The sequence below is a fragment of the Diadema antillarum genome, unplaced genomic scaffold (genome assembly GCF_040938485.1).
Source record: "Diadema antillarum isolate AM-2024a unplaced genomic scaffold, OU_Dant_1.0 seq00000278_RagTag, whole genome shotgun sequence".
Lineage (NCBI taxonomy): Eukaryota > Metazoa > Echinodermata > Echinoidea > Diadematoida > Diadematidae > Diadema > Diadema antillarum.
In genome coordinates, this window is record NW_027271309.1 from 54,242 (window position 1) to 67,813 (window position 13,572).

Genomic DNA, 13,572 nt, shown 5'->3' on the forward strand with positions numbered 1-13,572 from the left:
TTTATTTTGTAAATGATGCCATATTACTTCCCGCCCCCTTGTTGGTTTCATTTCTGTATTTCCATGTACTCTCTGTGAACTATGATATTCTCCATCTATTCATTGAATTTATTTCCTGCATCTTGCAAAATGTAGCAATGCGTAGAACCCTGCAGTCTGCCCCCCGTTCATTTTTGCTCTAAACTGTGCCAGTCGTTGGTACTTATCTGTTGACCTCCTCTGAACATCTCTTTTGAAATACATCTGTCCTGATATTTCAGCAAAGTATTGTCAGGAATTCTACTTGTTTGCTGTTACATCATAAATACCAGATGTGATACAATGTATTGGGCAAACATGCCTGTTGTGAACTGTGATAGAATTGCTCTGCAGATCTGCAGTCAGCCTTATGAATAAAAAAAAGAAACAAAACAAAATTGTGTTAATCATCCAGGTCTTGATGATAGAAAAGTCACCAGCACATAAACCCTCTGTTTGGAACCTTCTAAGTGTAGGTTATGGACTACTATTGTGGTAATGAAGTAAATTAATATAAATTGAGATATTTGACATGAGTAGAAGGATTTGGTGAAACCATTTACATGTTGAGACCAAAATCATGTCTTCATACCAGAGGAGCTTTAAAGAAAATGCTATAAATGCTGACTCTTTAAGAATAAGACCACACAAAATGAAAAAAAAAATCCTTAGGGTATTGATAAGTTAATTATATTTTGTAGTGACATCCAGCTCCACAATATTTACAAATATAGTCAGACCTAATTCCAGGTAGAATATTTTTACATGACCCGTTTGTAATCAAGTCATCGACGTACTGCAATGTGTGCTGTTTCTTTGAAGATTTTCATCATGGTTATGTTTTCAGTCTCTTTTAAGAGGTGTGTGTTGTTTATATATATACATTTATATATAGTTTCATATGTATTCATCTACAGTATATGTGTACTAACATTTATTCCATTGAAGAAACAAACTCTGTATGGTCTACTAACACTCTGCTAGTATTAGGAATCCCACTTTGATACCCTGCGAGTAATCACATTTCAAAGCTTCTTGCACTAAAATGAATTTGTCCATTCATGGATCGCAATGTTCAGTCGAACAGCCTCGTCACTAGTGATTTGATTGTTATAATCTATTGAGATATTTTTCGTGGTATGGTGTTGCTCATGGTATCAGAGTGGGAGTTCAAGTATGTTTATTCCATGAATATAAAATAGCTTTCTATGTATGATGTTTATTATTTTTTGTCATTTCTTTTATCACTTTAAATAATCAGTAACAGTGCCTCATGCGACAAATTCAACTCCCCATGATGAGGTGGAAAGGAGAAATTCACAAATAGGTTTCCAATTCCCTTTTTTTCCTCCTGTCTTTGGATACTTATGAATGGAACTTACATTCTTTTGTTATACCTTTACTAATGAGGCATGTCTTCTGACGATTTTTATCAAGTCAGACCTTGCGTTTCTTTCAGTTCGGTTGATTCATGAATGGAGACCTTGTCGGGTCCGAGAAATGCAAATGGCGCGCCTATTTATGTTTTGCCTTGGCGACTATAGTCCGACTTAGCGGTCGGACGTGTGGTACGAATGAAGTGTAGAGATATACACACACACTTTTAACTAGCACTCTTCATCATAACACTGTACATGAGGTAACACCGTTAAGAGCACATTCGGCATGTCACTTGCATGGTGCATGTACGTGAACGGTTCATGCTCTGATTTCAAGCGCCCTATTTTCGATAATTTTGTTTTGCCGAGTTTTGCGCCATATATATCGCTTTGCATGCATCCTCCTCCCACTGCTCTGTTTTTTCTCCTTGACTTCTGATTTTCTGTGTGATTCATTAATCTTATTTTTTGGAAGTGCAAATGGTTTATTCGAGTCGTCCTCATTCCGTATTACGATGACATGGCATGAGGCATGAGACACACGATAAAACTTTGTATGGCTACTAACACTACTAACACTGCTTGGAATTAATATTCAGAGTCATATCTGTGTGGTGTGCATTTATTCAAATTGTCAATCTTACCGGCATGCTGAATCAAATCTCACATTTGTTGTGATATCTCGTCTTTTACAGGCATATTTCCAAAAGTATGCATAGATATTGTTTTGACTGTCAAAAAAAAACAACAAAGCATCAAAGTTGTAGTCAGGATTCTGGCAATAGATATTCAGTTTGATGTGGGCGTTTGGTGGGCTATGTATGATCCAATACCTAGTCTTGATATTATAGTATCATATCACATCACGTGCATTCTATGCTGGCATTGAAATTGGTGTAGACTATCCAAATATTCTGAGCATAATATGATGTCTGACTTTTACAATGTCCTCTTTTTTTTGTAAGAAATGCCAAAGTTCATTGATAGGATGATGCTGGGGAGAAAATAAAAATTGATAAAACCTTCATTTTCTACACATTTCACTTTCCATCAATCATTTCCCATTCTTTTCATTAAACCAAATGGATGCTGCCCTCCTTTCATAAAGAAAAGTTGAATAGATAAAGGAATCAAAAGCTGCTCCTTTCTTTTCTATAACTCCCTCAAACAAAATAGCAAAAGAAGAAAAAAGTTTCGTCACTGTGGCTTGTGCCAATGCTCTGAAGTTTCTCTTTTTTCTCTGATTTAATAATTAGCCAAACAAACCACAAGCTATGCTAGAAGTTCATTATTTCTGATTCATGCAAGAGTTCCTTGTATTAGAAAAGAAAAGAAAAACGAAATCAGTCTCCTTTTTACAGCCGGGTGTGAACATGTTACTTTCTGAATGAAAATTCTGACTGAAATTAAAATTGAATGAATTAAAGGTGGCTCATTTTTCTAATACAAGGAACTCTGTCTTTACACCTACTTTTTCTCTCTCTTTCTCTCTTGTTTTTGCACTCAAATATGTCTTTCTTCCACACCATGCTCCTGCCTGCCATTCATCATGACCTTACTCGACCTCTACTCTCCGGCCATTTTTCCTCTCTCTCTCTTTTCAACAACTCCTTCTCTTCTCTTCTTTCTAATGACAAACTACTATCAAAACACAACCACATAAAAAAAATACACATCTTGCCCTGAAATGGGTATGATGATCCACTCTTCAATTTTCACACTTCTTTTCCGACCTTTGAACTCTGACCTTCTTGTCACTCTTTAACCTCTCTCTCTATCTCTGTCATGTGTGTCACGGGGGCAACCTTCTTCTCTCCCAGCTTTTAACATATCTTATAGAGGTGAGTATGCGTTGCCTGCCTGACTACCATCAAATTTTAGTCTCCACCTTTTCCCCCAAGAGCCTGCCTCTTACTTCATTCTTTTCCAGAGCAAAACATAGATTACAATGTACATTCTGTTCTTCTCTATCTATCTATCTATCTATCCACCTATCTATCTCTCTATGAATGTATCTGTCTCTCAGTCTGTCTATCTATCTACCTAAATACCTGTGTGTAAGTCTATCAATGCGCGTATCTCTCTATCAATCGATGAACATCATCTTTGGAAGTATGTATTGATCTCGTTTTCTATCTATCAATCTTTCTTCAAATATAAGTCTTCTACTTGTCCATCAATCTTTGAACCTGTCTATCTGTCTACCAGTCTTTCAATCTATCTATCTGTTGATCTATCTACCTGTCAACCTGTTTGTCTATCAATCTATTTATCTATTTTTACCCCTTCCGCCTCCGAATGAATTTTCTCTTGTTTTTTTCAATCTATTGATGAAGCAAACTATTAAGACTACAATACTGGATTCAGGTTGTTCTCACATATTTTCCAGCATGGCACATCAGCTTCCTTCTTTGCCCTATTACGTGAACTACAATTTCCTTCATAATTTAAGAAGAAGAAGCACTACATAGTAGTGTTTTGATGCCGAGAGTATTTTAGATCATTTAGTGTCTCTCATCTATTCTGCATTTCAGCTCAAGTGACATCAATCTTATCTTTGCTGTTTCTCATTTCAAACATCTTACTAATTTTTGATAACACGTCTTACACATTTTGATTGTAGTCATATTGCCAATTTGCTATTTACTTGTATGCACCAAACTACACTTTACTTTAATTTCGACAGCACTCTAAAATTGTTTTTTTCTCCTTCTGTGTCATTTTCTCAAACTTACCAAAACATTTTGCATGCTTAACTACATTCCATTAATAGTTCAGCTGGCTAATGTGGCAAGCAAAACAGCAGTTTTGTTTGTGCTTGTTCCATGATATAACAATACTTCCGTCAATACTTTCAATCAAAGCACATTCACTCTCCACAAAAGCACTGCATGATAGGAAACAGAGTGATGATAGTGAATTGAGTTTTTCTATGCCGACACACAGATATGTGTGTCGGAGGTCTCCAGTGAACATCTGACCATTTCATCCTTACAGTGAGAGAAAACTTCCAGAGTGGTGTGCTGGACTACCATTACATTGAGGTGGGTGGCTTAACCAACAGGGACAGCATGTCCAACCCTCCCATCAACTTTGTGGGACACATGGAGCAATTCCTGTACAACAACCAGCCCTATTTCGACATGGCCCGCGCCCGACCGCTGGACAACGTCAGGCTCAACGCCACGTTCGGGGAGCGCATGAGCCAGCGAGAGGTCATCAACCCCTTCACATTCCGGACAAAGGAGGTCTTCTGTCAGCTAGAGACACCCGATTCTTACCCCGCCCTTTCGCTCTTCTTCCACTTCAAGACGACAGAGCCGAATGGCCTCCTGCTCTACAGCGAGGGCGACGACACAGATTTTGTCTCCGTGGGACTTGTTGGCGGCCAGATCCAGTACGCCTTCAACATGGGGGCGGGGTCTGTCAAGATGCACGTGACGACCGCGCACAAGCTGAACGACAACAAGTGGCACGAGGTCTCAATCTCGAGAGACAGCAGGGAGCGGCATGTCCTGCAGGTGGACGACTCGACCAGCATCGCCGGTCCGTCCGCCATCGCAAGGCATCTGGACCTGACTGAGAACCTGTACGTGGGCGGGGTGGAGTCTGAGAACTACGACCTCCTGCCCGAGGGGGTAGAGGCCCGGGTTGGTTACCAGGGGTGTTTTGCATCCCTAGAAATCAACGGCAGGAGGAAGGATCTGTTTGATACAGCCATTAGCATTGAGGACAAGGAGGATCTAGTGAAGGGGTGTGAAGGTAAGACATTTTAAGTGACCCCCATGTGAGTCCATATTCTTGACCATTATTGATGGGAGTCTGCTGGCAGCAGTAGTTTGTGCCTCTGAGTAAGGCACTTTATTTCCAATGCCTAGTCAGTTGGATTGGACTGAAAGCCATTGTCCCATTGTTACTTGCTTTCAAGCCATCATTGATTCCTTTAATAGTGGCAACATTAATCAAACACTAGTTCACTTTTGTTACTTACCTATATACTCACTTTGGGCTTGGTTCATTCTCGCCCACCTTCAAAAAAAAAAAAATTAAAGAAGTTTTACCGAGAATATTTTTCAAAAAAGCTTTCATAACCTATCAAAATGATAGAAAGAAAGTACACACTCTGGAGAATTGAGCAGACAGTCCTACATGGTCACTCACCATTCGTTACAGGATATCTGTGCTGATTGACACTAAATACGTTCCATTCAGGTTAGTGTTTTTCATACCTTGATGTACACACCTTCATTTTCATGTCATAGATAATGGAGACATGTGCCGAACGGACGTGTGTGCCAACGGAGGTCAGTGTATCCCAGGCTGGAATGGCTACAGCTGCGACTGTCGGACGACAAGCTTTACAGGGACCAACTGTTCTGAAGGTTTGTGGATTAAAACTTTGGCAGGATTGTACAAGGAAGGGATGTGTTCTTCACACTTTTCTATCCCACCCCTGATGTGTGACAAAATATTAACTTAAGCAGTGTTTTGATTTGAATGAGTGAATGACTCTATTTTGAATAAGCAAGCAAACCTCAAACCTTTAATTCTGTCATTGCTGTTTTAAGTATGTGGGGTCCAAGGAATGTTATTTGTGACCAGCTACAACAAAAGGATCCGAAAGTCGGGGGAGGACAACTTTCTGAAAATGGCATGACATTATTTCCTTGCTCTTCTACTTTAATTTCGTACATAACACAACTCATAAAAGTACTTGGTTGCGGAGATATCGATGATTTCATTAGAGCATGTCAAGTGGTTGAGGAAGTCAGAGTTTCGAGAAAAACGCCTTCAAAGTTTTCCTTCCGACGCTATCATAAATCAAGGGGAGGCGAGACAGTTTTCACCGCTTGACAATAGAAGGCATGCTCCTAGTGACCTCCACATTGTTCATTCAAGCTTAGCACCAACGGTCTATGCACGGCCAATCAGTGATCAGGATGCCACGTACTGACCAATAAGATTACTTCCTTTGTTGGTAGGAGCGGAGTCTAGCTGCGGCGCTAAATCCAAATCTTCGGATACTTTTCGGTTACGTTGAAAGTCAGAAAATCATGGCCCAGAAAAACGCTGATTGTTTGCCTTTCCTTTAATCACTTAGGTTTGAAATTTCGGCGGATGATAGACAAAACATTAGACTACCAAATTATGCCAAAACAGAAATCTGATTGTTTTGACCAATTTTGATGCTGTGACTTCAAACTTGATTTTCTCGGCTCAGCCGTCAGTGACTTTAGGATCTTTTGTTGTAGCGGGTCACATTTATTAGTATAGGGGAGAACTGACCATCTGGGCAGGGTTCTGCGTGAAGGGTCAAGGATCAAAGCTACACTTGTGGTTTATCCTTTTTTACCAGCAGTGGCAATGGCAAACAGGATCAACCTGGGCACACATCGCCATATAAATAGATTAATGAATAAATGAGTGATATGCCATTGATAATCAAAGACATATAAGTACATAGGCTACTTTCAAACAGAGGTCCCCGAGTTTGATGCCTGCCAAGCTGTCTGACTTTGGACAAGATGATTTTTGTGTAACATGCGATGTTCCTTCTTGACCCAGGTGTACATATGGGGTACCCACTGGTAATGAGATAATCACAGTGTCCTCTGAAACTATAGAGCAGAACTAATACTGAAGAGTCTCTACCGTGGAAGGTAAAAACCATATAATACTGTTATCATTATTACTTTCTTTGCTGCAGTGAGTACTTCATTTATGTTTGGCAGCGGAGGAGGTCTCATCTCTCTTCAGCTCCCAGAGAGCCAGTGGCTGCGGACAGATCACGACGACCTGAGTCTGGGCGTGTCCACGAGGTCAGCCACGGCCATCATCGCTCGCATAGACAGCGCAACATCCGATGACTACATAGAGATGGAACTGGTATGCTGCAGTATTTTTGCATGGCAGTAGCTCAATTGTTGGCTCAGTAGATGGATAGATTCGTAATTCTATCGTAATATGCGCCTATTTTGTGGGAGATAGTTTCTGCTTCAACCTCATAGGATGGAAATTAAATAGAATATATCCAAGTACACTTGGGTTTATTCGATTTGGTCCATGCTAGTACAATGTAACCATCAGTTTATCGATGTGATCGTAATATATTACTGAGCTATGATTGCGATTTGTCTTTAATATGTGTATATCCTTAAATGAATATGGAGAGTAAAGCTCTTAACAATGAAACAACTCACTGCATGCTACATTGGTTTTGTGAATATGTGTCTATCTTTTTACTTTCATGGTCAGAGATGTGTATACATTGATTCATTGTGATAGTTGAACCTCTATGCTCCTTTTCTACACTTTGCCATATTAAGACTGGTGGAGCAAACATCTTAATTTTCAATCAATCAATGAGTAGTGTAGGTTTGTTTTCCATTCATATTTCCCATATTTAGATTGATTTTCATGGTGCAGTTTTCCCTCAGTAGAGCTCCAAATGCATTTTGAAACTAGAGAGGGGCCGTCAAAGGCGGCAGACCCACGCCTTGTACAAAGTCGGGGTAAACATACTGTGCATTCGGTCATCTACCAGAATTCGGTCACTTAATTGCCAGTGTCCTTTATCACCAGCCAGTGCGTTCTACCAAAGATCGTACACTGAAGTGTACGATCTTTGGTTCTACAGTCACATCACACGCAAATCACATCATTTCACATACGGTAACACTCATTCACCACAGGAAAGTCCTTTAGTCTCCTCCAAAAATCCATCGAAAATCCCAAATTCCACCGTCAAAAGTGCAGATTCGGAACTTTTCCAAGCGCGCGCGAATTAAGTCCAGTTTTAAGAGTATTGTCTACGCGACGGGTCGCCGAAAAAGCGCTAAAAATCGAGAAATACGCCGTTTTCTTGCGGGATATTCTGCTTATAGCAAGCCGAGAGTGTGTTGATATCAAAGGTCGTATGAGTGTACGATCTTTGATGGTATCCACAAAAGCGCAAAAGAAAAACAAAATTTACGTACCCCCTAGGCAATTACCCCTATGATTAGTGTCTACGGGAATTATTCAATGCAAGGGTTAAATGCAAATGTCTACTGCACCAGTATTCGGTCACCAACGAGCGCCGCAACGTCCCCGATGCTATTTTGCACCAACAGGGTAGAGCGCGATGCATTTTCAGCGGCCTTGCACACGCATTGACATTGAGCGCGCATATCGTGCAGTGTGACTGCGACCGAGCAAATGCTCCTCCAACGAAAAAACACAATCAATTTTAATTTGAAAAATCATCAAAATACGGGCCAGTTTGTGACGACGGAGAACGAACTTTCATAAATCCAGAAGGACATAGTCCTTCAAATAGGCCTAAACGTAAATTTCGGAATTCTTACGAACATTTGAGCAGCGAAGTCCGATCGTTTGGGAGTTTATGTTTTCGTATGGTAGCGGAAAATCGCAAAGTGAGAAACGGGAAATTTTTGGAGTGGTCACTATACCATGGGGTCAAAACTTAAAGGTCGCACAGAATTTGCAAGGGTCAACCGATTATCACCAAAATCTAATCGATTCTTTCCTGTCATTATCCAGACATCCCCTGAACATTTCGTGCAAATCCGTTTACCCGTTCTCTTGTTATCTTGTACACAAACAAACAAACAAAAAAACAAACAAACAAACAAACACACAAACAAACAAACAAACAAAAACAAACAAACAAACAAACAAACAAACAAACATACGGAACCCTTTACATAACCCCCTGCCGATTTTCATCGGCGTGGGTAATTATGCACTTTGAAAGAAGGTCCATACAGCTGTAAATTGGATGTTGTTGTCGTTTTTCTTTTTCCTATCAGGTTAATGGCTACCTGTGGATAGTATACAACTTTGGCTCTGGAGACCACACCATCAGCGATGGCAGGAATAGGATTAATGATGGCGTTTATCACGTCATCCACTTCTCTCGGACAGGAGCAAACGCCACACTGCAGGTGGATCAGTATGCACAGATCACCAAGATTCCCAGAGGTAAAGATGAGGGGGGTTTCCCCCCCCCCCTCTCTCTCTCTCTCTCCCATCCATCCTACCCTGTGAATAAACTTGCTGATGCTCTAGATACCAGACTTGCACAATGTGTCTTGGGATAGCAACTTTAAAGGGGAGGTTGACCTCTGAGGCATAGGTACTCTGGTGTTTCTTTCTTGGAATTTGGTTTACTGGTTTGAGACTGGTAGGTGGTAGTGTTAGTTGAGTGATCTTTTTTTGTTTGTAATGGGTGAATGGTATTCTTCAGATGTGAAGGTGTTTGTCAGTGTAAAAGGTTTCGTCCATTAGGTGTAAGTTTCTCTTTTTTAAAAATCCTGATATGTTACATGCAATTTATCACCACAAAAGCCTGATCAACTTGTGAAACACTGATTTTTTCTTTGTTATTATTGAATTTCCTAGACTTAATGTTTCCATTGAATTTGTACTACTTAATTTCCAAACCTACAGGAGACACAGTAAATAGGCTGTCCACCAGATAAACACAGTTCAGACAATGGGTTTGAATTTGGGATGTTCTCAAGTGGTCATAAAATAGATATCTAAGGGCAATGAACAAATTCAAAGTGCCACAGGATTATGCTATATGTTGACAAAGTTTTTCAGTCTTCAAAATATGCTTTGATTAAATTCAGTCAGGAGTCAGAATAGTTATCAAATTTTTCTTGAATGAATATCAAACTTCTTATTTTGCAGCCATGTAATCTCATTTTACAAATTCCTGAGCTTTGATGTCTGCAACTAGATCAGGGCAAGAGGGTAAAAGTCACTTGGTATTATCATTCACTGGTAGTAGACTAGAATGCATCACATTTAGGTTGTCTTGTTTCTTTTATTAATATCTCCAGGCAAGCAGTCTACTTTCTTTGATGACCAGGCAGTGGTCAGTCTTGGTGGGCGGAGCGGTAGCGCTAGGCGGAGACGACGGCGGCGATCGGTGCCTTCTCCGCCCTTTGAGGGCATGATGTCCGGCCTCTCCTACAACGACATGCGCATCCTAGACATTGCTGCGTCAGACGACGCCCGCATCCAGATGGACGGGAACGTCATACGGGTGGAAGATCCGGCGAGCATCATCTACAGCACACCCCTTCCAACCACCGGAGGGGGAGGAGGAGGAGCTGTCAGCACCACTACCACCAGGAGAACACCGGTCCTGCCCCCTGTCAGGGAACCAGAGAGTACCCCAAACACTGATCACACCTCACCCACAAAGGTTGGCAGACAGTGGGGTTTATTAAAGACATTCAGATTTGTATTTAGAAAAATTCTTGGCAAATCTATTCTGATGTGCAACTATCATTTAACATGATCTCTGCTTAACTCTAACAGTTTTGTTTCAAAGTATTCCATTTTGAGTTAAGTGGCAACTGCAGATTAAAGTTAACAAACTTTGGGCCACCACCCTTTAAGATACCACTGACTTTCCTCCAGAGAAATTAAAAGTAGAGTACAAAACACCCATTCTCTGGTGTTGCTGGGTTTGTTTGCTTTTTGTTATCACCATGCTGAGACAAGAGTCCTTAAATCAGATGTTCTCGTCTGCCTCACTGACAACTGTGTTATGTTCAAGAGTTCTTAAAGAGTTTCATGATAAAGAAACTAAACATACTCTACCTTTTTCTTTCAGGCTTCAAGGCTGTATATGTTACAACAGATGATAATCAACTGAATGATCAAGCAGCATTAAGATTTCAGCTGTCATAATCATCAGGCTCAAAACTTTTGTCTCTTTGCAGTAATTAGTAGAAACAACCAGGACCTGTCATATTGAAAACCAGCAACATATGGCCATGATAACATTAGACCTTACAAACAGGCAGTGAGACTGAAGTATTCCTTCTTGGAGGGGATCTCAATTGACCTGATACACAGAGGCAAAATTTGATGATGAGTGTTAGGATGGATACAAAAACAAGACTGTAATATTGGTGTTAATTTTCATCAGTTCAGCCATGAGCCATCTTGATATGTAGGATTTGTATTTGATGATCATATGTCTATGTATATGGAAGAGTCGAAGCTGCTCAAATCCACAAATATTTTCATATAAGTTTGTCAAAGAAACACTTCTCGGTGATTTCCTTAAATTGCTTACATGCCTGTGTTTTAGATGTAGGTTTGTCCCATGATTTAGGATTGATAGAGCAACACAAACACAGTCTGTAATCCAAGTTTTATATACCCCACTCACCAGATCACAATGTCTATAGCCCCGACATCCGATGGAGAGTACCAGACTGATAATTCAGACATCATCTTTGTACCTGGGTCAGGATGCCTATCAGAGGATGATGAAGACTGTACAAGTCAGAACAGAGGTGAGTGTTAATGGTTGAGAAAAGAGTTTTTAGGTATATTATATCTTTATGAGATCTTTGTTCTTCTTTATCCTTTTAACTCATACTTGAAAAAATGAAAGTTTTCATGTTCAAGCTTTGTAAAATTTAAAAGAAAGGAATATAAAAAAGTAAACGAGGACTTTCATCAGAAACATCAGTGGCGGATCCAGAGAGGTGCGCACAGGGCGCTCGCCCCCTCTTTATTTTTGGTTAAAACAAAAGAAATAAAAAGACAAAAATGGGGTGTGTGTGTGCCCCCCCCCCCTTTAATTTTGCAAAGGCGCCTATCCTGTACAGAATTCCTGGATCTGCCCCTGAACATAATTCAGTGTGTTGGAAGAGCAGTGAAATGCTTTTTATGAGAAGCAAAAGTTATTAAAATAGGTTTGCATGTCGAATTGTGATACTGGGGTATCATAGTTTACCATGATTTTTGCATATACCATACTCGCCATGCTGGTCTGCATTGAAGGATGTTAAATGCATTTGTGGCTGCAGCTATCAAATGAACATGCATCATGCTCCAAAAGTGTGCACCATAGCATGCGCAACACAAGAACATCAAGAATGTCTTCAGAGTAGACTGAATAAAAAGAGTCTTGGACAGAGAATAATTGGGAAAAGTGGCTACAAGTAGCAAATGCATGTTCACTTGCATCCTCAATCATGATAAAGTAATGATTTCTCAAACGAACAGCTTAGTTTCTCCCCTGAAACTGGTCGTTTTATTGGTAATTCCCATGTTGGCTAGTTCTTATTACTCATATAGATATATGTAGATATTCATATTGATAGAAACTTGGCCCCAAAGACAGTCAGTGGCTTCCCTACAGCCTTCTTCGATAACTTGAGACAGCCATCTTGTTTAAAAGATTGATGTAAAAATGTGTTATTGTTTTTTTCTTTCTTTTGTTGGAGTATGTAGAGCATTTTTAGAAGCCATTGATTTGAAGTATTCCTTTTGCCACAAATGAAATGTTGCAATTGATAGTCATCAAGTTTATGCCATAGTTTTCTCCCTCAAAACCCTATTTCTCCCCCTAGACCCTTTACATCATGTATATTGCTTTGCAATCAATGATATTTACCACTTTGTGTATATGAGTTTTTAGAAAGGTGATTTATGCAAAAAAAAAAAAAAAACTCATGGATATCGGTCCATGCCACTGCATTTTGTGATCAATGTTATCATATGGTTTTAATTCCCCTTTTGTCTGCTGTACCGGTAATCTTATGACTTTTCAGTTACCACTAGAGGTAAAGTTACCTGCCATTCATATTTGAATTTTGTATTTTTGTTTCAATAGATATTGTGGCCAGTGTTTCTGTAAAGTGTTTCTTTAACATGAGTTCTTAGTGCTAACAGCATGGGTGGAGAACAGATTAGGAATCTACTCTTTCTTTGTCTCTGTTGTGAACACAGTGTTGGTGAATCTTTTCCTTCAATACAAAGACCAGTAGTCTGTCTTTCTCTTTAGGGGGGTAGCTGGGAGTTACCCGTAGAGTATTGGAGTAATTCCACTTCTTGGAGATAAAATCAGAGAACTTGTTGTGTAGATCTAGTTACATGATGTTTCAGAAAGAATATGAATAGTAAAAATTGCTGCTGGTATCTGTGTGTCAGTATTCTTTGCCTTCAATTTCATCTTGCTGTGTTACATCAATGTGACTTGCCATGTCTAAAACATTGTAAGTTTAACATGTGAAGAATGTTTCACACATTGTGGTATATTTTCTGAATTCATGGTTTTTGGTTACTGTATATTTTCCATGTATTTTTAGTGAGTGTAATTTTTCCAGATCAGGACTTCCTGATAATTTTTGCGAGTGGC

General features: G+C 39.8%; 1 protein-coding gene across 1 annotated transcript in view; it reads left to right on the top strand.

Annotated features, from left to right (window-relative positions):
* Window positions 1-13,572, top strand: part of LOC139729971 (neurexin-1-like) — a 54,875-nt gene that overhangs the window by 38,280 nt on the left and 3,023 nt on the right. Inside the window, exons 6-11 of the mRNA XM_071640886.1 lie at window positions 4,395-5,159; window positions 5,660-5,779; window positions 7,105-7,283; window positions 9,209-9,380; window positions 10,247-10,614; window positions 11,596-11,719. Coding sequence (XP_071496987.1) covers window positions 4,395-5,159; window positions 5,660-5,779; window positions 7,105-7,283; window positions 9,209-9,380; window positions 10,247-10,614; window positions 11,596-11,719 — 1,728 coding nt within the window. The remainder of the gene's footprint in view (window positions 1-4,394; window positions 5,160-5,659; window positions 5,780-7,104; window positions 7,284-9,208; window positions 9,381-10,246; window positions 10,615-11,595; window positions 11,720-13,572) is intronic.